Source organism: Sinocyclocheilus anshuiensis, unplaced genomic scaffold (genome assembly GCF_001515605.1).
Source record: "Sinocyclocheilus anshuiensis isolate Anshui unplaced genomic scaffold, SAMN03320099.WGS_v1.1 scaffold577, whole genome shotgun sequence".
Classification (NCBI taxonomy): domain Eukaryota; kingdom Metazoa; phylum Chordata; class Actinopteri; order Cypriniformes; family Cyprinidae; genus Sinocyclocheilus; species Sinocyclocheilus anshuiensis.
The window spans coordinates 725021-750383 of record NW_015539872.1 but is presented as its reverse complement, the minus strand read 5'-3'; the positions used below and the strand labels follow the sequence as shown (position 1 = coordinate 750383).

Genomic DNA, 25363 nt, shown 5'->3' with positions numbered 1-25363 from the left:
TAATTTTAAAGCTGATACTTTGTTTATTAAAAAGTAACAAAGCACAAAGCTTTTTGCGATTACTGGACGGTAGGGATATGCCGGTATCAAATTTTCATGTTGCAATTAATTGTTCATGCTTTTATCACGGTATACAGTATTATCACGATATTGAAATTTAGCATGTGCTTCTCGTCCGTGCTTATTTACATCAGAGTGCACACGCGTCTTTCACGCAGCATACAGCAGGTGTTGTGCATTTTGACCAGTTGATGGGAAAAGTATTCTTAAAATGCATTCAAAATTATGAATAATTTGTAATATATAATTATTCACGGTATTTAGAAGTGCCCACGATAACAATATCATGCATATTCATTACCGTGATATATCGCATTACCGAATACCGGCACAAGTCTACTGGACGGCAAGTGCGCTTCAAATAATATGAAGTTCACGCATTAACAGAACACAGCATATAGACTAAGATCTTGATAAGAAGAAGCCATATTAGTAATGATTATAAACGAGAAATGTTAATGATATTGTCAATATCCACACAGCTGACAGCTTTACCTGTTGTAGTTTGTTCAAGTTGTGCATGAAATAGACACTGCTTTTGTGCACTTTTACTTGCACGTCTCTGTCATTTAGATCTCCCTCATGCTGCACAACTGAGCTGCGTTTAGCAGGTGTGTCAGCACTGTGCAGCAGAGATGAGGTGTCACAGTTAAGGACTTTTGTTTGTGTTCCTGATCTTCTGTCTTTTGTTCCTTTTGACCTAGTTTTCCTGAGTTGCCCTGATTAGTTCCTTCGGTTCCACCTGTGTTTATTAATTATCTCATTTGTCTCCTATTATTTAAAGGGTTGATTCACTCAAAAATGAAAATTAGGCTGTGTTTTACTCACCCCCGAGGCATCCTAGGTGTATATGACTTTCTTCTTTCAGACGAATCCAGTCGGAGTTATATTAAAAATTGTCCTGGCTATTCCAAGCTCTATCATTGCAGTCAGCGGGTGTTGCAGTGCTTCAGTCCAAAAGAAGTGAAATAAAAAGCGCCCATCCATAAAAAAAATGTCTTGCACGGCTCTGGGGGGTGAACAAAGGCCTCCTGTAGCAAATCGATGCGTTTTTGTAAGAAAAATATCCATATTCAAAACGTAATAATCACTTTAATCTAGCTTGTGCCAACAGTTGTTCACGGAAGCAGTTCCGGGCGGATGACGTATGGGGTCAGCGTTGCGCATGCGCCTGTGACTCTCGTGAAAGCCAACGTTTGTTTACAGGATCAAAGGAAGCAAAGTTTCCTTACTTTAGCAAAGGAAAACCAGTCTCCTCTTGGCTTATATCGAAATCCTCTGACATTCTTCTTTACAAATCCTCGTTTTGCACTTCTAATTAGTGACCGTTGTTTTGTTTTGATCTCTCCCCTGCGCTTCCGCGTTCATCACTTCTGAGCGTCGCATGCGCAGCACTGACCTCATACGTCATTCCCCTTGAACTGCTTCCATTTACAACAGTGAGTGCAAGCTAGATTAAATTGATTATTACGTTTTAAATATGGTTATTTTTCTTACAAAAACGCATCGATTCGCTAAAGGAGGCCTTTGTTCACCCCCCGGAGCTGTGTGAGACACTTTTTTTTATGGATATTTCAACGTCTGAAAGAAGAAAGTCATATACACCTAGGATGCCTCGGGGGTGAGTAAAACACAGCCTAATTTTCATTTTTGAGTGAACTAACCCTTTAAGCCCTGTGTTTTGCCCCTGCTCCTTAGTTGATATTGTGTTTGTCTCCTGCGTTTCTCCTGCCTGTGGATTTATTATTAAAAGGACTTTGTTTATTTCTACTCCTGCGTTGTGTGCTTTCCATAGCTACACGTGACATGAGGACTGTTTGAAACTGTTTTTTTTCCAATAAAACTTTGATGCAAGTCTCAATATAATACATGAACATAAAAGATGTGATCGCAAAACAATCAATAAAAAGGCATTACATGGAATTTTTAAGTCATAACATGTAAATATAGTCACCAGTGGCGACCTCAGCCAAAACTTCACTCGCAAATTAATATTTTTGGTCGCAAATGCAGTCTGGAGCCCTGATTCTGCTGTACCTCAAATGAATTGAGCATGCCAGTGACCTATGAATTGACCAAACTCTAAACTCTGCTTTAATTTCTGTAGGAATGAAGTGACTTAACAAATGATTAACCAAAGGTTTGTGAACCGCAGCATAATATTGATGTTTTAACTGATTCACTTAACTCTACATAGTTTAAAATTTGCAGTGTATAGCATAATGTTTCTTACCCAACCATATCTGTCAGTTCTAACACTGATTATAAACTCTTTTGCTTAAGCATAGATAACCCATGAATCAGCAGAAGGGATGAATTACAGATATTTGATCTTTTTAAATTAACGCTTCCCCATGTTTGTGAGCTGAAGGCAGGACACTTAGCTGTCAGTTGGTTGGGCAGCCCTGAAGGGCCCAATGCCAGTTTTCTTCACTGGCAAGAGAAAAGAAATGCCAGTGTAGGTGCCATGAGAATATGGCTTTCTCTGAATATGTCAAAGGTCACTTTTGTCAGCTGGTCACTGACTAGCAACCAGTTTGGAATGTTGTTTGTTGTCCTGGATGATCCAGGTGAATCTCAATGATTCAGTGATCTGGAAAACTGAGTGGTTAAGTGACCGCACGCTTATCGAGACTGTAGGCTAATGAACTAGTTCATGATAGTTTAATAAACTATGATGTTAGGTTATAACTATGATTTTTAGCTATTATTGCACATCAAAACATAGAAAATTATTTTCTAAATTATTTATTGTAACTTCTTTTGGAAGGAAAACAATGTTTAATTCAAAATATAGAATACATACATATATGTTACTTATTCTTAGCAAGGCTGCATTTATTTATTTAAGAATACAGTAAGAACAAAACATTACATTTTGTTTTGTTTGTTTTAATATAATTTAAAATGTAATTTATTTATTCTTATGAATGCATAGCTGAGTTTTCAGCAGTCATTACTCCAGTCTTCAGTGTCACATGATCCTTCAGAAATCATTCTAATATGCTGTTTTGCTACTTAAACATTTCTTATTATTACCAATGTTGAAAACGTTTATGCTGCTTAATATTTTTGTGGAAACCATGAGTTTTTAGGATTATTTGATGAATAGAAAGTTGGAAAGAACAGCCTTTTTTTAAATAGAAATGTTTTGCAACAGTGTATAAGGCTTTACTCTCACTTTTGATCAAATGCATCCTTGTTTAATAAAAGTCTCAATTTATTAAAAAAAACCTTTTAGACCCCAAACTTTTGGTCTATAATGCATTTTTATATAATAAAATATGAGTTACATTTTTGTCGTGAGATTGTTTTTGTGAAACATGATGTGTTTTGTTTAAAATAGAAAAAAGCCAGCATTTCCTTGCTTTTTTTCTGATGTGAAAGAGTGGTAAGAAGGAATCCATTTAGAGATCAAGTTTTTCTGCAGTTTTCTGTGTAGACATGGGATGAAGGGTGACAGTAGTACCTTAACCTTGACCACTGATGTCCTTTCACATTTTTTTTGGCTCATACTCTTTATTCCAAGTCTTTTAACAGGCTGTTATGTAGAAAGCATAAGGGTTTGCAAAAAAAGAGAGAATAAAACAAAAACAGATTGTGGGCCTCTTGATTTCACTTTTTTGGAGAGCTGAGTTTTTATCATTTGGGTGTGCTTTGGGAACTCATATCTGAAATGAATAATAATAATAAAGCATCGCAGTGTATCAGAAAGACAAGCTGTGATCTTTTTTTAGGGGACATCTACTAAACTGAAGAACTAGTGAACCATGGTCTGGTATACATTTTTTATAAGCATATCCAGATTGCAACGTTTATGCTGCTTTAACAAGTTTAAAAATAGCATTAGCTCATGTTTTATGATGCTGAGAGAGTTGTGTACCGACTTGTGCCGGTATTCAGTAATGCGATATATCACGGTAATGAACTGCACTACTTTCTGTTTCTGAATTGTGTTTAAATGATTTAAACAGCGATTCAGATTTGTGTATTTGCTATATAGTTTGAAAGTGTTTTGATTTTTTATTGTTCGGTCACACTTTACATTAGGGCTTCATTAGTTAACATTAGTTAATTCCTTAGTTAACATAACTGCCCATGAAAAATTCTTCTGAATATTCATTAATCTTAGGTATTCCAATATTTAATAACACGTTGTTAAAATCTAAAGTTGCAACTGTGTTATTTAATGAGCTAACATGAACTAAGACTTGTATTTTATTAACAAAGATTAATAACTTCTGTAGCAAATGTAGCTATTGCTCATTGTGAATGTTAATGCATTAACTAAGGTTAACTAATGAGGTCTTATTGTAAAGTGATACCTATTGGTCTTTATAATTCTTTTGCACTTTAATCTGTGTAAAACTTTTAACGTTATACATTTTTCTGTATTACTTTATTGCATTTAAATGTTTAGTTATTTTTGTTATGAGAAAAAAGTTATTAAACCTGTTATAATGTATTATGACAGCACTTTTTTAAACTAAATTTCAATATCGCGATAATACAGTATACCGTGATAAAATCATTAGCAATTAATCGCAGCATGAAAATTTGATACCGGCATATCCCTAGCCCATAGGCATGATGGTGCTTCCTTCATGGTAAAAAGTGTTTATTAATTGATTGTGTGCCTTTAGCTCTTCCTCTTCTGTAATTCATTCAAAGGCTTAACTTGTTAGCACACTTGTTTTCCAGAAGAAATCTGTGTTGAAGTATATTCAATAAATAATGCATAAATAAATGCATGAAAAACCATGTTGCTATCATTTGAAAGTGTCGATTTCATATTGTAGTGAAATACCTACCAGTTGTAACATTTAGCGTTTGCTGTCAGTCTGTTAAGTTTAAGTATGTCTTGCTTATGTGAGGAGCTAAAATGTGAACCTTTTGATTTCAGATGGATGGAGGCCTGTCTGGGGGAGCAGCTGCCTCCTACAACAGAACTGGAGCACGGCTTGAGGAATGGCGTCTATCTTGGAAAACTGGCTAAGTTCTTTGCTCCCCAGTTGGTGTCAGAGAAGAAGATTTATGACAGGGACCAATCTCGTTATAAGGTACTGATTTTCTGATGTTATTTATTGGTTTTTAGCAACTCTTTAGCTCAGCACAGAATTACTGTATGTTACCTTACGTTCACACAGCCACTCCTAAAAAGTACATTTGGAAAGTCACACCTGTTAGTAAATACAGGTGTCAAGCCCAAACACTGACTGTGTGAACATAGCCAGTATGTCACATTGCTTTGCCAGGATGTGCCTTTTCAAATGCAACACAGACATCCTCACATCCTGAAAGTCTCATTCCCATGGGAGGAGAAATATTAGGGTGGGAATTCCCTGAGACTGAATTGTGCCCACTGATAGTGATGTTTATTTGCACATGCTATCTGCATTGTTTTAGTACCTGATTCACTAAAGCAATTATGCAAATCAGGTAATGATGCATACACACCCAATCATTTTGTGGTGAACTCAATTTGCATGCCACAGCATAGAAAGTGGCATGTTTGTGCTGAAACTAATGATAATTATCGCCACTTAAGAGCATTTAGTACCTGGTTAATTAAATTTAGAATAACTAGGCTATATTGCCATTCAAAAGTTTTGGGGTCGGTAAGATTTTTAAAATGTTTTTAAAAGAAGTCTCTTACGTTCAGCAAGGCTGCATTTTTGTAATCAAGAATACAGTAAAACAGTAATATTGTGAAATCAAGTGTCAGAGTCAGTTCTGGCAGGTCACGTTAGTCAAGCTCGCATCAGCTGACTCTCAGCTGATCCACGTCTACCTATAGGGATGTGACACCTATCACAGCACTCATATATAAGGTCCTTCAGTACAATCACCAGCTTCGCGTTGCTCAATAGCTAATTACCCTCCTCCATCCCCATCTCCTTCTCTCGTTAGTCAGGATTCAACCTTCTGATTCCCCATAGAATCAGACTAATTTGTAAAATGTTACATTAAATGATTGAACTTTTATGATATCTGCAATGCATTTATGTTGGTTCTGTTCTGTTTACCCTGGGGGGTTATTGCTGCTCTCCCTGCTCTTATCCATGCTAGGCTGCATGGATGCGCAGGGAGTTCTTGCCCAGAACAGAACCATACCACCAATCCAAACTGTATGCTAATTGTCAGTCATCTTTAACGATAGTGGTCCTGACAGAAATTTAATTACAATTTAAAAGAATTTATTTTTTATTTATTTTTTTAAGATTTTATATTTTAATATACTGTGATAGCAAAGCTGAATTTTCAGCAGAAATTACTTCAGTCTTCAGTTTCAGATGATCCTTTAGAAATCATTATGATATGCTGATTTGCTGATCAAGAAACATCAGTTGTGCTTTTTGATATTTTTTTGTGGAAACCATGATACTTTTCTCAGGATTCTTTGATGAATATAAAGTTCAAATGAACAGCATTGATTTGAAATAGACGTATTTTGTAAAATGGATCAGTTTAATGCATCCTAATTAGACAATATTTTATTTAGATAGTATTAATTTCTTAAAAAAACAAAACAAATTACTGACCACAAACTTTTGAACGGTAGTCTACCTGTCTGATGCATTTCAATAGCTCTGATGCATTTATTAGAAACAAAAGTCAGTGAGGAACAGACTCCCAACACTTTCAAGCTTTATATGTAATTCCATTTTAACGGTTCATGAAATGTGCATGAAACATGTTACTGTTGCATGTATTTATTTTTTGTACTTTCTCCAGCACTCAGGACTACATTTCAGACACACAGATAACACTGTGCAGTGGCTCAGAGCCATGGAGTCCGTTGGTTTGCCCAAGGTGAGGCCCAAGCACACACTTTTAAAGAAACAGACACACACTCACACACACATATCCTTGCATCTTCACTCTTTGAAGATAACAGTGCATTTTATTAGATTAACATTCAAAAGAAGTTGGCTGAATCAAACAAAACAAAACTGTCCCCTGTACACGTAGGGTGCCCAGTTTGACAGTTTGGATGAGAGGATGGATAGTTATTTTATGTACCATAAGATGAATGCATAAATGCTTTTATTGAATATTTACTCATGGTTCGAGTTGTTGACCTAAATTAGCAATGGCCCTGTCAATCACTTTCACTCAAGGGTAGAAAAGCAAAAGCTTCCTCCAAGTATAATGCAAACTGCAATGTGCAGTGCATTACATAAAGCCACAGAAGCAAAATGGCATCATGTTTAGATACACTATATAGATAAAAGTATGTGCACACCGAAACACAACACTCATATGTGCTTGTTAAATATTTTCATATTGACATTATTAGGGAGTTGGACCGCCCTTTGCTTCTACAAGGAAGATTTGCCACTAGATTGTTAAAATGGCTGCAAGGATTTGCTATAATTCAGAAATGAGCATCCAGGTCAGGTATTGATGTTGGGTGATGAGGTCTGATTCACAGTCGCTGTTCAATTCATCCTGAAGGTGTTCAGTGGGGTTCAGGTCTGGAGGCCTGTTCAGACTCGGTAAATCATTTCTGTATAGATCTATATGGATTGATCTTGCAAAACTGTTGCAAATAAAGTTGGCAGCACACAGTTCTCTAGAATGTCATTGTCACTGTGTGCGGTAGAAATGTCTTCATTGGAATAAAAGAGATAGTTCACTCAAAAATGAATGAAACCTGTATGACTTTCTTCTGTGGAACATGAAAGAAGATATTTTGATCAATCAATCAATCAATATGTTCCACACAAAAAAGTAACACAGGTTTGAAACAACATTAGGATGAGTAAATGATCACCGAATTTTCATTCTTGATTAACTATCCATTTAGTTAGTATCCATTTAGTACTATCCATTTTGAAAGAAATGAACACTTTTATTCAGCAAGGACAAATTAAATTAAATCATTATGAAAAAAATTTATCATAGTTTCCACAAAACTATTAAGCAGCACAACTGTTTACAACATTGATAATAGCAGCATATTAGAATTATTTCTGAAAGATCATGTGACAATTAAGACTGGAGTAATCACAGATGAAAATTAAGGAATAAATTACATTTTAGAATATATTCAAATAGAAAACAGTTGTTTTAAATAGTAATAATATTTCACAATATTACTTTTTTAACTGTATTTACAAACATATAAAAAACCCTACTGACCTCAAATGTTTGAATGGAAATGTTCAGTAATTGTAGAGTATTATTTATTAAAAATATTGAATATTGCTATTCCTCTTTCAGATCTTCTATCCTGAGACCACCGATGTGTATGATCGCAAGAATATGCCCAAGGTGATCTACTGCATTCATGCACTGAGGTACTATAGACCTTTTTTTTCCACTGAATATTTAAATCAGATTCACCGGCTGTGAACTAATAAGGTTTGCTTGCTTCATCAAGTTTTATAACCTGAAATGATAAAAATGGCGGTTACTCTGTGGTCATGGTTTCACGATCTCTCAGTTATGACAGCAGGTTTGTAGAGCATCAGCATGTATGACTGCTGCTTCCTCTTGGCAGCCATTGTCATGACAATCTCACCACTGAGAAAAGCAGATGCCTTGTGGTACATCTACCTATTAGGCCTGCTGCTTAACTTCCTGCCAGTCTTAGGTCATTTCCTGTCACTGTTTCCTGACAATTCCTGTCACTATGCTCCAGAGACAAAACTCCTTTTCACACCTCCTCTGTTATGCAGATCGTCCTCAGGTCATTGACTTCCTGAGAGCAGTTGCGTAGGATGTAAGCGCATCCATCCAGTTAATGTTTTATGTTTTTATTTGCTTCATGGATAATCTCCATTCAATTTTTATGGCCTGCTCAGGATTGAATTCTCTGAAGTATGAACTCTGAGGTGTGATTTTGCACTATTATGATATCAGATTCCCGCCCTCCCCTGCAGGAAGTGTATACTCGGAGATTAGCAGAGGTTTTTGTTTCCTGTCGTAGTTTGGCACCAGTGGAAACACGCTACATACAATCTAAAAGCAGTGTCTCGTCTGTCCTACTATAAATGTCTGCCTTTAAAATGAAAGCTCATGAGAAAATATGATCAGACTTGATCACCGTGAACTTACAATAGTATGTTTTTATTTTTAATAAAATAAAGCATTAAGGTGATCAAAGTGACAGTAAAGATAGATTTATTTTTAAGTTCCGTTTGGTTATTGCTCTCTATTTAGGTCTATTGGTATTGCTATCTATTAAGTTAATGCTAATTTACAAATATACTGTTACACTATTAATATAAATTAATGCTTATTTATAAATACATATTGTTCATTCATAATACATTAACTAATGTTAATTTCTACAGCTTGAAAATGTTACAAATGTACATTATCATTCATAAGTTTGTCGTAAGTAAGATTTTTGAATACTTGAATGTCTACTCAGAAACGCATTAAATGCATTAATTTGACCAGAGGTGACAGTAAAGACATTTATAATGTTACAAAATATTTGTATTTCAAATTAATGCTGTTCTTTTGAACTTTCTACCCATCAAAGAACCCAAGAAATGCATCATTATTATTTTCAGTAACACAATTGTTTTTATCATTGATAATAATAAAAAAAATGTTTATTGAGGAGCAAATCAGCATATTAGAATGATTACTGAAGGATCATTCATGTGACACTGAATGGCAGCAGTTTTGCCATCACAGGAATAAACTAATGAATTTTAATCAAATAAATGCAACCTTGGTAAGCATAAGACACTGCTTTCAAAAAAAATAATAAAAATCTTACTGACCCCAAACTTTTGAACAGTAGTGTGCGTTTAAGAAGGAACCCAAACTATATTTAGTTCAATAATATCACAGAGAATGGGTGGGCTTTTCTGAAAAACCACAACTCACAAGACATTAGTGCCAACACCCTGACAACCACCCACAAGAACCTAGAAGTGTGACAGTGATGTTTGCATGGGCAGCATCCCTTTTCTCAGAAAATTTAATTTAGCATTCACTTGTAACTTAACATTTATGTTAAGTTATTTATAGGAAACCATAGAATGACTCGGTTTATGAATCATTTTGAAGTAAAAAGCCAGGTAAGTCATTAGTATCTTAATGTATGCAAATTGTAACATTTAGACATTAGCAGTTGGTGTGCACAGGGGACTGTCTAATGAATGACCACAGGAAGGCTTCGTTTACTGTAAATGATTTGTAGTGTTTTCCTGCTCTCTTTTTCTCTCTTTCTCTCTGTCTTGTGTGTGGGTTGCCTGACTTCCTCCCTCTGCCTTGCACACGCTCTTCCTTCCTGACCCTGAAGTTAACCCACTCAGTAAGACTAGACAACACTGTGACTGTGCCCAGAGAAAATCCTGTGTGGCTCAGGCATCATTAAATCACCATCAGCATATACATTGCATTAGATAGTAGACGCATGTATATGAGCATTTTTTTATATTTCCAAGATCATCAGTGTTTTAGGTTAAAATATCTCTAATATAACATTATGTATGACACAGTAATGCTTACATATTTATATAAAATATTTTTGTGTTATGTATTTATACTTTGATAACCAAGGACATTTTTTATTATAAAGGAAATGTTTGTCTGCATAGTTCTGCTATCAGTTTGGCTCTAAACAATAATCAAGCTTGTGACTCATGAGGTATAGAGACCTACATCTCTTATATCCGTTAAACCACTTAACCTTTGGCCCTTCTGTAGTACGGAGGATATTTTACACCAGACTGTGTCTATCTCTCTGGCTATTGATGTAGGGGTCAAAGGTAAGGAAGGCATGTTAAGTTTATCTGTCATGCATAAATGCTCAGGTGCAAACCAATCTAAACCCTTCAATAATTCATTACTCCTCTATTTGTCCTCAATCAGTCGACAGATAAAAGTTTAATGCAGTTTCCAGCATGTGTTGCACACTAACTGCAGGCTATTTTCCTTTTACAGAACTGGTATAGGGCTTTACCTAACTCAACTGCATACTGACATCTAGTGGAAGAACATTAGAACTACATATATGATTTTAATTTTTGTATTGCAAATAAGGCTAATGAAATATTTAAAACAGTGCTTCCCAGCCGGTTTTGGCCTTAGGGCACAACACAGTATTAAACTGGGAACATGTCGCTTGCCTGTATAATTTGGCTGCTGTTACCAAGTGACATTTTAATGCAAGAATTTGCATTAAAATACCATAGAGTTTCATTGTGCAATTGAAATGACATTTGACATCAAAAACTAAACATAGGAATTGAAGATATTTTGACAAGTTGATCAACTATTTATTTTGCTGCATGATTGTATGATCAAAGCCTAGATAGCAGCACGTCTAAGGACAGGAGTTGCTTTGGAATATATCTTTTTAATAAAGAATTTTCAATCTTAAATACTAGCTTCTTTCAGTTAGACATGTTGCTTCTTCATATTGTAGTAAGGCTAAGAGAGTTGAAGAGATGGTGTTTATGATTTATGATATGTGATTTTATGATATTTTCCTGTGTGTTTGTGCATTTATTTATTTTCTTTTAAAGTGTATATGTAGTAAATTAATTGTGTTTATTGTAAATTTGGTGCATGTCCTTACATTGTCTTGAATTTAGTGTACTGTATAAATGTGTGATAAATGTTTAAACAACTGTCTTTGGGGAAACTTATTTTTTTTTTAATTATTCTACCATTTTGGAGAGAAATTAAAATACACAATAATTTTAACTTCCAAAATTATTGGGCATCCTCAGCTCAGACCAGTTTTCTCTGCTGTCTCTTATTATATCTCATTCTCTCGCTTGTATATAGTTCATTTATTTATGTATGTATTTATTTGTTCTTCTTTGTGTAGCTTGTACCTGTACAAATTGGGAATTGCCCCTCAGATCCAGGACTTGTTGGGGAAAGTAGACTTTACAGGTATGCCACAGTCATTCACAAAAATCTAAAAATTTAGCTCAGGTCCAAAGTACTAGGTCTGCCTGTAACCACAGTACATATTAATACTTTCAATAGTAATTATATTACCAAATAAACAAATTGTTTTTTCAAAGGCTAATCCTTAACCTATTACTTCAGTCATAAATATGTGGTATCTGCAATCCATTTGAGATTTGAAGCACATATAGTGGTGCTCCCTTACAATCACAGAACTCAAGCACAGCCATGCAATTATATCCATAACTGAAGTGTAGATCCACCTCTGTCAGCTCAGATCACAGGAGAAAGAAAAGGAGAAAAGTGCCTCAGGTTTTAATGATAGTGAATACTTTGCAGAAACCTATCTGTTTGGGTTTGATTAAGGATGGGGTTGTAATGACAGGTAATTACTGCTTTAGCTCTGTTCAGAGTGTAACTCTTCAGCTTATTCATTGTGCTGCTGTTAATAAAATATCTCATCAGGAAAACTGAGTTCAAGTCATAATGATGTGGTATGTAGTGAATTAATAATGAAAGTGAAAACACATTGAAGATTAAAGCAAGCTGTTTTTGCAGAAAACGATTTCTGTAGTGGTTTGGTGTTGGGCACACTTGTAAAATGATTTAAAGTAACAAGGCCCTTGTTTTTTTTTTTGACGTGAATAAGTATGGAATATGGATATTATGTTGGTCAATAATTCAATCTGTGTTGATAGTTTGAACTGCAAGACAACCGTTGTTGTTTTTTAAATGCATTACAGTTGCAGATCTTGTATGAAATGCCATAGGTTACCACAAATGAATGGTTTTGTCCGTAATAACATAAATTAAGATACATGTCAAATATGTAGCCTAACTGATGACATTTCATATTCTCTTTCCACAGAGGAAGAAATCAGCAACATGAGGAAAGAACTGGATAAATATGGCATCCAGATGCCCGCCTTCAGCAAGATCGGTGGCATCCTGGCCAATGAGCTTTCAGTAGATGAAGCTGCATGTGAGTGACTTTACCTGTTTCTCCTATTCATATGTTTTAATTAAACACATATAATCTTCATTGTCAGGATCACATGTATTTGTTCTCTTTCTGATCTATATCTGTAGTACACGCTGCTGTCTTTGCCATTAATGAGGCCATTGACAAAGGTCATGCAGAGAGTACAATGGTGGCTCTGCAGAACCCCAATGCCTTACTGAGAAACACACAGAAACCACTGGCCCAGGCCTACCAGGACACACTGAGCAAAGCCAAGAGGAAGAAAGAGGATCAGGCTTCGGGACGGGTAAACTAGATATTCATATTATGTTTAAGTTTAGAAAAACCCTTCCATTCAAAGTTTTGTGGTTGGTAAGATATTTTATGTAATGTATTCCTGTGATGGCAAAGCAGCATTTTCAGCAGTCATATGGATATTATGCTGCAAGAATGATAATATTTCTGCCTGTCAGAAGTAATGTTTTGCAAAACCAATGCAAACCGCATTTGTATGTGATTTAAAATCTGATTTAAATTGGGTTTTTGAAATTATGCACAGTATGAACAAAGCCTTAAGCCGGGCTCACACTACAGGAGTTTTAAAATCCTAATCGATTATGAAATCTGGTTGCAGCACACACATAATCTTTGCAGATTATCTTCCCTCAAATCTGAAAGATTTGAAAATCGTGGCGTATCACACACTACAAGATATTATTAAGATTATCATGCCAGAGGGAGTGCCTCACGTGATCTCACACAGCAGATTGTCATTGATATTTCAATGATGTTTACATGTTAGCTAGCGTGCTAACACTCACCCGGTACATTCAAAACTGAGGCGATTTCACCCCAGCGCTTCTCTTTCTCCTTGTGGTTGTGATACGTTTTCAACGCATTAATACAGACAGTCGAGTTACTACAAAATGTCAAGAAGCAATTTCCTCAGTCTCCAACGGAGCCGTACAGCAGCTGTTTTGCGGTCGCGCATTGGCTATCGTGACTGATGTAATCAGATTTAAATCCTAAATATCAAACATGTTTGATATGATTGGGGCGGCCCCGATTTGTGTGTGAGCCGATCGGGAGGTGCACGATTCGATCTGTGAACATCTCACATTACCAGATAATCTGCGCCGAACATCAGGTGCTCGACAAGATTTTTGATCCGATTCTCAGGAGGGGAAAATCGGGGTTAAATCGGGCTAAACTCCTGTAGTGTGAGCCCAGCTTTAGTCATACATAGGCAATCCGTAAAAACTCCCAGACACATGAATATCTGAATCTTTTAAACCTAAAGATTGAGCACTAATTTACAGGGAGGACTATTCATAAGTTGCTGAAAGCAATTATCCAAAGGTTGCCTGCAAATCAAGTTTGTCTGCGTTTCTTTTTGAAGGCTCCTTTTAAACAATCTCCAGCATTCATTTACTTGCAAAATTAGCAGGATTTTGATTAAAACATAACAGAATCAGCCTTCCTAGTTAAATGCTGATGCCCTCTAACACTCCTCACACACTCTGCTGACTCCAGTATCACCTGATCCCCTGATGTTGGCTCAGTTGAATAGTCATTTTGTTGTGTGTACACATCTAAGGTTGTGTGAATAGTGTATTACCGCTCAAGGATTTTTTTTTTTATTTAATTTTTAGCCTGGTGTTAAGATCTTTGCTCACAGGCACAATGGTGATAGCTCATGTCTTGCTGGGATCAAACCAATAGCATTCTCATTACTTTCCCTGAGTTTACCCTGTCCTCTGCACCACCAAATCTATGATTGTTTTTTGTTTTTTTTTAATAAGTCTTGTTAATAAATAAAGTAGGACATATATTTCTAAAGGTGCTGTTGACATGAAATGTTCACCAGATGTCGGTAACAACACAAGTAATCCATACATACAAAGAAAACAAAACAAATAATTTCAGTTTGTATGAGTTATGTGTATTAAAATGGAATGACAAAGAGAAAAAGCATTGAACTACTGAAATGTATTTAATACTTCATACAAAAGCCTTTGTTGGTAATGACAGCTTCAAGACGCCTCCTGTATGGAGAAACTAGTCGCATGCATTGCTCAGGTGTGATTTTGGTTCTGTGGGCCTCTTCTATGAACTCTGACCTTTAGTTCTTATTTTATATTGGATTCAAGTCAGGTGATTGTCTGGGCCATTCTAGCAGCTTTATTTTCTTTTTCTGAAACCAACTGAGAGTTTCCTTGGCTGTGTTTGGGATCATTGTCTTGCTGAAATGTCCACTCGTTTCATCTTCATCATCCTGGTACTGTAGATGTTGGGACTGAATCAGCTAATATTAATTTCTGCTTACTAGGGGCAGGATTGCTTTCTAATTACTGATAGATTTCAGCTGGTGTCTTGGCTTTCCAAGCCTTTTTGCACCTCCCTTTCTTCATGTGTTCAATACTTTTTCCCTGTGTCATTCCATTGTATTACACATAACTTAATTTCTGAACGTATTTGTTTTGTTTTCTTTGTATGTATGGATTACTTTGGTTGTTACTGACATCTGGTGAAACTTTCATGTCAACAGCACCTTTAGAAATATATTTACTGAGAAAAATGGTGACGTGTTCAATACTTATTTTACCCGCTGTATTGTGTGTGTGTGTTCAGCGCTCGTCTGTTGCAACTGAAGAGAGAGATGTGTATGAAGAATTGCTGACTCAGCAGGAGATTCAGAGCAGTGTAGACCTTGTGAACAGTAAGTGTTTTAATTTTATTTTTTTTTAAGTTTGAAAAAATTAAAACACATCAAAGGTATGACTTAAAATTTAGGTGGAATATTTAATATATATATATTACTTTAGATTAAGGTGAGCATAAGAGACCATGTGGATGCTTTCATGGAAATACATATGTTATAACATATACATATAATACATAACATATAATATAACATATATATTTTGTAATTTAATGGATAGTTATTTATGGAATGCCCTGCAATTGATGCATACTGTATGGCATAGTATTATATAAATGTTACGTAAAAATAATTTTCTCACTCTAGCATCAGAAGCTATTCAACAGTTAAATCAGGCTCTTGATGCTGAGGATCAGAAAGCCCTACTGGCCAGCCTTAGGTTGCCTGCACTTGGTCTTGTGGGAGTCCTTGATGTCAACTCCAGCTTTTACCTGGAGCACTTCACATCCTACAGGGAGCATAAAGTTAAGGTACTAAAACTTTCCGTATCAGGTAGAATTGCTTTTCAGTCAATTGAGTTTGATGAGAATATTTATGACATCCGTATGCAGGATGCTGGTGTGGGTGCTCAGCTGGAGAGGGAAGAGATTCAGATGGTCATCACTTCCTGTAACGAGTTTGCAGAGGCTGAGAAACGAAGTATGTTGCACACATACATGTAGCCTTGACTAGCTGATAAAATAGCCTAGAATATAGTGTATCTGTAGACACTGTATGAAGCTCTGTATTTCATTGTTTCTCATTCAAATCATGACAGGTGAATTTATACATACAACATTATAATGTAAAATATAATTATTATTATTTTTTTTACAAATTGAGATTTTCTAAAAATGTAACAGTGTTAATAAGGTAAGTTAAATAAAAAATGTTTTAATGTTTTTAAAGATTTAGTGAACATTAGATAATGGCTGAGGTAAATATTAAAATAGGGAAACTGAGCTTAAATATCCAATATTGACCATTATATAACCAAAGTGGACTGATACAGATCAATTAAAAAACTCTCTAAAAGCAGCTGATCACTGATTTAGCACCAGTTTATATTGTATTTCCCTATTAAGTATGAACCTATATGATTCCTTTGTTTGTTTGTCTGATACTACTGATTATTGTGCTCTTAATGGACACAGAGCAGGAAGCGGTTGTTGCGATCAATGCAGCTATTCAACGAGGCGTTCCAGAAGAGACCGTGGAGGCGCTTCTGAACCCAGAGGCTCAGTTACCCATCGTCTATCACACTGCTGCCAGCCTGTACCAGGCCGAGCTCTTCAGCCTGCAGCTTGGCTGTCAGGTCAGTTTTCTTAACTCTCTTATTCCATGTGTAGCTCTTTCTTGTCCCTACTTACAAAACTAGTTTTCATTTTTTACCATCTCAGAACAAGGCCGGTCTTACTCATGAGGAGCTGTGTGTAGCTGTGGAGATGCTGTCTGCTGTGTCTGTGTTAAATGAGGTACTGGACACTAAAGACTCTGTGGCCGTCGTTGAGCAGCTCAATGACTCTCCACTGGGCTTCAGTGGTCTGGATGCTGACAATTTACAGAGGTACAGTGATGCTACTGACTGAAAAAGAGAGAGGTGTCACACTATATGGCACACTAAGACACAATTTAGGAATTTGCTTCAATAAGTGGTTGTTTTGCTTTGTTAGATACGCAGACACACTGATCCGTCTCAGAGATGAGTCCCTTGCTCAGGGTCAAGAGTTCATCACCTGGAATGATGTTCAGAAATGCATCAACACTGTCAATGTCCAGGTGCACGAGGAACATGAGAGTAAGCAAACTTTGAAATATATTGTACAATATCATTCAAACGTTTTTGATGAGTACGATTTTTTAAGAGATTAACACTTTTATTTAGCAAGGATGCATTAAATTGCTCAAAAGTGATAGTAAAGACATTAGTAATGATACAAAAGATTTCTATTTCACAAAAATGCTGTTCTTTTTCTATTCGTCAAGGAATCCTGAAGTAATGTATTACAGTTTACACAAAGTGATTAAAAGGCACAGCTGTTTTTAACATTGATAAGAATAAGAAAGTTTCTTGGACACAAAATCATCATATTGATTTGCGTATTGATTTGATTTGATCAGCATATCAGAATGATCAGCAGCAGCATGCTGTTGAAAATTCAGCTTTGTCATCGCGGGAATAAATTACATTTTAAAATATGTGACCCTGGAGCACAAAACCAGTCTTAAGTTACACGGGGATATTTGTAGCAATAGCCAAAAATACATTGTATGGGTCAAAATTATCGATTTTTCTTTTATGCCAAAAATCATTAGGATATTAAAGATCATGTTCCATGAATATATTTTGTAAATTTCCTACTGTAAATATATCAAAAATGTATTATCATTAGTAATATGCATTGCTAAGGACTTCCTTTGGACAAATTTAAAGGCGATTTTCTCAGTATTTAGATTTTTTTGCACCCTCAGATTCCAGATTTTCAAATAGTTGTATCTCGGCCAAATATTGTCCTAACAAACCATACATCAATGGAAAGCTTATTTATTCAGCTTTCAGATGATTTATACATCTCAATTAAAAAATTTGACCCTTATGACTGGTTTTGTGGTCCAGGGTCACATATAAGAAAATAGAACACAGCTATTTTAAATTGTAATAATATCTTACAATATTACAGTTTTTACTTTATTTTGAATCAAATAAATGTAGCCTTGGTAAACAGAATAAACGTCTTTCAAAAACCCCAAACTTTCGAATAGTAGTGTAAATTTCAAAATGATCACCACACAAGATTGAAAAGGAAGTATTTCAATAGTTTTTTTACCAAATGTTTTCAGTTTTAATGAATTTATGTAATATAATAAAAACAGACTAAGTGGTCTTCTTAGTAATGATGTGTTTCATAGACTTTTCTTTGACAATGAACATTTTAAGATTATTAAATTCTACCATACAAAGAATGTCTGTTTTATAGAAAGTTACTCCATAATGTGTATGAATTGAACTTCATTTATCCAATGTATTGAAATCTCACAAAAAAAGTTTTGAACATTTAAAGATTCTCATAAGTAAACATTTAGGCTTTGATCAGCATTCAACTATAATATAAAACATTATACATGATCTTGAAACAACATTTGAAACAACAAATTTAGAACCTTTTTGTCTTTTTCTTAATCATTGACAATATTCCATTGAATATTCCAGTTGTTGAGCACATAAAATTCCCATGTTCCCTGTGTAGGAGTCATCGCTATCGCTGAGATCAACGAAGCCCTAAATTCTGGAGATCCAGAGAAGACACTCGCCGCCCTCCTACTCCCTACAGCTAAACTACAGGGAGTCAATCAAGCCAACGCCAAACACTATCACAATCTACTGTTGTCCACCAAAGACCTCATCTGCAAGGTGAAACAGAACAACAGTGCTGAACCAATGAAATGTCTAAAGCCCAGTTCACACCAAGAACGATAACTATAAAGATAACTATAAAGATAACGATATTAGCGTCCACACCAGCGAACGATATCGTCTGTTTATTCTAAGCGCACGCGCGTCTGCCGCTTTAAATTCTTGAGCTCGTTACAGCAGGATGGATTCTGATTGGCTGCCAATTTTTCAGAAAAATCGTTTTGAAAATGATTCCAACGATATCGTTTCTCTTTGTCTTTATCGTTATAGTTGTGTTGTGGACTCTGCTATTCTTTAATATTGAGAACAATTTTTAGAACTATATCTTTATCGTTATCTTTATAGTTATCGTCCTTGGTGTGAACGGGCCTTAAGAGGTTACATCTGTTATTTCAGATACTCTTTTCTTATACAAATGATCTGGACACTTTCTACTCAACACTCAACTTTCCTGGTCTCAAATATTTTGTATTCAGCTTGACTTGGTTTCATGTTTACACTTGAGTGTAAGTGTCCAACTCCTGATCAAGTCAGGAGCCTCTCCTAAAGTAAAAAGTGGGAAGTCCAACCACAACATCCTCAACCCACTGTTAAGCCATTTTAGATAAGGAAGTCCCCCTCGCAGGCCACAACACAAACATCCTGGTATTTAAAAGGACTCAACTCATGGACAAAGCCATCGAAGGTCTAGAGCTAAAGGATCTAAAGTTGACTTGGGAAGTGGAAGTCTTTGTGAGGAGATATGAGAGGAAGGGGTCCAGACAGCTGTGGAAAGAACACAGACATACGGCTGCTTTGTAGTAATAATACAAGTCATACTGCTGCTGAGTGTACAGCTTCACATAGTGTGCAAAAAGAAGTGCATTACATGGGGCAAAGCACACTAAAAAGATCCCAAACACCAACGTACTGGCCTTCATGTAGTGTTTCCAGTCATGACTGGAACGATTTAGATGGTAAATGATGGATCCGTAAACGAATGTGATGACTAGTGATGGCAGGATGAACCCCAGGCAGATCAGACTCAGTCTGCATGGAATCAAAGCTCGGTTGAAAGCTTTTTCATAGGACTGGATATCATGACACGTCACCATCTTTTGTTCAAGAACTTGGTAGCTTTGCTGAATCATAAACTCAGGTAGCATCGCAATAGCAAAAACCATCCAAATGGATAAACTGGTGCAGATCGCATAGTACTTTTTTGACATTGTCCTGTAGAGGAACGGGTGGACCACCGCAAGGTAGCGCATCACACTAATACACATGTGGGCATGAATCGAGCAGTAGATGTTCCCATAAAAGCAGGCAATCACCACCTTGCAGGCGAGCTCTCCAAAGATCCAGTCATTGTTATTGAGGTGATAGTGGACTCGGAGTGTGAGGGAAAGTAGCAAGAGGAGGTCTGAAACTGCTAGGCTAAAATATAGGATACCACTGGAAAGATTCTTTCTTCCGCTGAGGCAGGTTAACACAAAGACATTAGAGGGGATCCCAATGAGGATGGCTAGGATGTACGCGGATGGAATGATCCTAGTGCTGACAATTCCAGTGGTGTGATCGATGACATTGGCACTGACGTTTATCACAGGCACCTGGAAGGATGAGTTAAAGACTATTGTTCCAGAATATGTTTTTGGATATTAACACTTTTATTTAGCAAGGATGCATTAAATTGCTCAAAAGTGATAGTAAAGACATTAGTAATGATACAAAAGATTTCTATTTCACAAAAATGCTGTTCTTTTTCTATTCGTCAAGGAATCCTGAAGTAATGTATTACAGTTTACACAAAGTGATTAAAAGGCACAGCTGTTTTTAACATTGATAAGAATAAGAAAGTTTCTTGGACACAAAATCATCATATTGATTTGCGTATTGATTTGATTTGATCAGCATATCAGAATGATCAGCAGCAGCATGCTGTTGAAAATTCAGCTTTGTCATCGCGGGAATAAATTACATTTTAAAATATGTGACCCTGGAGCACAAAACCAGTCTTAAGTTACACGGGGATATTTGTAGCAATAGCCAAAAATACATTGTATGGGTCAAAATTATCGATTTTTCTTTTATGCCAAAAATCATTAGGATATTAAAGATCATGTTCCATGAATATATTTTGTAAATTTCCTACTGTAAATATATCAAAAATGTATTATCATTAGTAATATGCATTGCTAAGGACTTCCTTTGGACAAATTTAAAGGCGATTTTCTCAGTATTTAGATTTTTTTGCACCCTCAGATTCCAGATTTTCAAATAGTTGTATCTCGGCCAAATATTGTCCTAACAAACCATACATCAATGGAAAGCTTATTTATTCAGCTTTCAGATGATTTATACATCTCAATTAAAAAATTTGACCCTTATGACTGGTTTTGTGGTCCAGGGTCACATATAAGAAAATAGAACACAGCTATTTTAAATTGTAATAATATCTTACAATATTACAGTTTTTACTTTATTTTGAATCAAATAAATGTAGCCTTGGTAAACAGAATAAACGTCTTTCAAAAACCCCAAACTTTCGAATAGTAGTGTAAATTTCAAAATGATCACCACACAAGATTGAAAAGGAAGTATTTCAATAGTTTTTTTACCAAATGTTTTCAGTTTTAATGAATTTATGTAATATAATAAAAACAGACTAAGTGGTCTTCTTAGTAATGATGTGTTTCATAGACTTTTCTTTGACAATGAACATTTTAAGATTATTAAATTCTACCATACAAAGAATGTCTGTTTTATAGAAAGTTACTCCATAATGTGTATGAATTGAACTTCATTTATCCAATGTATTGAAATCTCACAAAAAAAGTTTTGAACATTTAAAGATTCTCATAAGTAAACATTTAGGCTTTGATCAGCATTCAACTATAATATAAAACATTATACATGATCTTGAAACAACATTTGAAACAACAAATTTAGAACCTTTTTGTCTTTTTCTTAATCATTGACAATATTCCATTGAATATTCCAGTTGTTGAGCACATAAAATTCCCATGTTCCCTGTGTAGGAGTCATCGCTATCGCTGAGATCAACGAAGCCCTAAATTCTGGAGATCCAGAGAAGACACTCGCCGCCCTCCTACTCCCTACAGCTAAACTACAGGGAGTCAATCAAGCCAACGCCAAACACTATCACAATCTACTGTTGTCCACCAAAGACCTCATCTGCAAGGTGAAACAGAACAACAGTGCTGAACCAATGAAATGTCTAAAGCCCAGTTCACACCAAGAACGATAACTATAAAGATAACTATAAAGATAACGATATTAGCGTCCACACCAGCGAACGATATCGTCTGTTTATTCTAAGCGCACGCGCGTCTGCCGCTTTAAATTCTTGAGCTCGTTACAGCAGGATGGATTCTGATTGGCTGCCAATTTTTCAGAAAAATCGTTTTGAAAATGATTCCAACGATATCGTTTCTCTTTGTCTTTATCGTTATAGTTGTGTTGTGGACTCTGCTATTCTTTAATATTGAGAACAATTTTTAGAACTATATCTTTATCGTTATCTTTATAGTTATCGTCCTTGGTGTGAACGGGCCTTAAGAGGTTACATCTGTTATTTCAGATACTCTTTTCTTATACAAATGATCTGGACACTTTCTACTCAACACTCAACTTTCCTGGTCTCAAATATTTTGTATTCAGCTTGACTTGGTTTCATGTTTACACTTGAGTGTAAGTGTCCAACTCCTGATCAAGTCAGGAGCCTCTCCTAAAGTAAAAAGTGGGAAGTCCAACCACAACATCCTCAACCCACTGTTAAGCCATTTTAGATAAGGAAGTCCCCCTCGCAGGCCACAACACAAACATCCTGGTATTTAAAAGGACTCAACTCATGGACAAAGCCATCGAAGGTCTAGAGCTAAAGGATCTAAAGTTGACTTGGGAAGTGGAAGTCTTTGTGAGGAGATATGAGAGGAAGGGGTCCAGACAGCTGTGGAAAGAACACAGACATACGGCTGCTTTGTAGTAATAATACAAGTCATACTGCTGCTGAGTGTACAGCTTCACATAGTGTGCAAAAAGAAGTGCATTACATGGGGCAAAGCACACTAAAAAGATCCCAAACACCAACGTACTGGCCTTCATGTAGTGTTTCCAGTCATGACTGGAACGATTTAGATGGTAAATGATGGATCCGTAAACGAATGTGATGACTAGTGATGGCAGGATGAACCCCAGGCAGATCAGACTCAGTCTGCATGGAATCAAAGCTCGGTTGAAAGCTTTTTCATAGGACTGGATATCATGACACGTCACCATCTTTTGTTCAAGAACTTGGTAGCTTTGCTGAATCATAAACTCAGGTAGCATCGCAATAGCAAAAACCATCCAAATGGATAAACTGGTGCAGATCGCATAGTACTTTTTTGACATTGTCCTGTAGAGGAACGGGTGGACCACCGCAAGGTAGCGCATCACACTAATACACATGTGGGCATGAATCGAGCAGTAGATGTTCCCATAAAAGCAGGCAATCACCACCTTGCAGGCGAGCTCTCCAAAGATCCAGTCATTGTTATTGAGGTGATAGTGGACTCGGAGTGTGAGGGAAAGTAGCAAGAGGAGGTCTGAAACTGCTAGGCTAAAATATAGGATACCACTGGAAAGATTCTTTCTTCCGCTGAGGCAGGTTAACACAAAGACATTAGAGGGGATCCCAATGAGGATGGCTAGGATGTACGCGGATGGAATGATCCTAGTGCTGACAATTCCAGTGGTGTGATCGATGACATTGGCACTGACGTTTATCACAGGCACCTGGAAGGATGAGTTAAAGACTATTGTTCCAGAATATGTTTTTGGGTGAGGTGGCTTGTTTGGAAAAATGATTCTGGAATCTTTTGATACTAAAAAGAAAGGTTAGAAAACAATGTTAAAAGACTGTTATACAGGGTGTTCTTAGTAATTACATTTCACACAGATTTATACTGAAAATGTGGTTACATTTAAACTGAAGTGAATATAATTCTACAGAAAATTTTAGATTGGATAATAATTAATAGCTGACATGGCTTCAAGTTTTAGTCAATTTGTGTAGTCAATAATAAGAACATTACACATTCAATGCTAATGCATACATATTTTTGTTACTTTATTATCTAGAAAAATCTGGAAAACATTGAATTGACTTTGAAATTTAAAGTGACCAAAGACATTAAAACCAGTTGAAAAGACAGTTTTTGAAATTAAATAAAGGTTGTTTAGTTTTAGTTTTTAATATTATAGGCACAGATGTTCCAGATTTACCACACGACAAACATTTTTTAAGGTTAATAATTGATTTAAAGTGTTACATTTTTAATTATGTAACATTATATTTACTTACTACATTTTATTTATTTTAGTGTGTTATTTTGGGGTAATGTCTCTGACTCTTTTTGTTGTTCTTTCAGCAGTGTATGACCACCTAAAATTCCCAAACTCACCATTGTTATGTTGCTAGATTTTGACACATTGTATTTAGAGAATAATTTATTTTAGGTGATTGAAAATGTTGATCACCGTAGACTGCTACAGTAGCTCTGACTAAAAGAGTCAAGTCAGTTAAAGGGCAATTAAAGTTTTCTTTGTCACAAAAGTCTTGATTTCAGTGCAAATTCACATCTCTACCACATAGCAATCAGCTGTTGATCTTTAAACGAAAGAGAAGCGTTTTTCTCTTACCTGAATCTTGAAGTGAGTCCTCAAACATTAATGGTAATAGCAGCAGCACAAAAAATCTCCACATGTTTGAAAGGTTTTTCCAGTTCATTTTTACAAACTATTGTTCATCAAACTAGACATGATCTACAAGTGACTCTTTTGAGGATCACTCTCTAGACAAATAACTGTCAAGTTAGGAGTTTACATCGAAGGGTGTGATATGTTGCTGGTTTCCTGTCAAGGGCTTAGGGAGTCTGAGTCAGAATTGCTCAGGGCTCATTTTTCAGGCATGTCAGGAAATGCTGCGAGATGAGAGACTTCCTCCAAATGCAGTTCATGGACCAAATTATTTACAAACATCTGTCCACAAATAGTTCGTAAATTGCATAGAGGAATGTTTAAATGGTATCTTGAAAATGTCTCTGGCCACAAGTCCATTATTGGATAAATGTGTCCCTATAATTTCTTTCTTTCTTTCTTTCTTTCTTTCTTTCTTTCTTTCTTTCTTTCTTCATACCTTCTCACAGAATGTCTCCCACCTTTACTTGATTTGGTTGATTAGATTTAGAGTAATTTGGTCTGTAGTAGCAGATGATTTGTTTGCCCTGTGACAGTGTGTTCAGTTACACTTGTTTGTATGGCGCATGTGCTGACTGTGTGTTGTGCTGTAACA

General features: G+C 36.0%; 2 protein-coding genes across 2 annotated transcripts in view; one reads left to right on the top strand and one right to left on the bottom strand.

Annotated features, from left to right (window-relative positions):
• Positions 1-25363, top strand: part of LOC107685248 (ras GTPase-activating-like protein IQGAP1) — a 60746-nt gene that overhangs the window by 19709 nt on the left and 15674 nt on the right. Inside the window, exons 3-15 of the mRNA XM_016481763.1 lie at positions 4964-5120; positions 6796-6873; positions 8287-8363; positions 11864-11931; positions 12818-12931; positions 13039-13217; positions 15542-15629; positions 15939-16102; positions 16184-16271; positions 16766-16926; positions 17012-17178; positions 17285-17409; positions 18860-19023. Coding sequence (XP_016337249.1) covers positions 4964-5120; positions 6796-6873; positions 8287-8363; positions 11864-11931; positions 12818-12931; positions 13039-13217; positions 15542-15629; positions 15939-16102; positions 16184-16271; positions 16766-16926; positions 17012-17178; positions 17285-17409; positions 18860-19023 — 1630 coding nt within the window. The remainder of the gene's footprint in view (positions 1-4963; positions 5121-6795; positions 6874-8286; positions 8364-11863; positions 11932-12817; positions 12932-13038; positions 13218-15541; positions 15630-15938; positions 16103-16183; positions 16272-16765; positions 16927-17011; positions 17179-17284; positions 17410-18859; positions 19024-25363) is intronic.
• LOC107685249 (proteinase-activated receptor 3-like) lies at positions 22556-25221 on the bottom strand. The gene is made up of 2 exons (XM_016481764.1): positions 24712-25221; positions 22556-23894 (listed from the first exon to the last, which is right to left on the bottom strand). Exons 1-2 carry the CDS (start codon positions 24797-24799, stop codon positions 22873-22875), a joined length of 1110 nt encoding a protein of 369 aa, XP_016337250.1. The 5' UTR covers positions 24800-25221; the 3' UTR covers positions 22556-22872.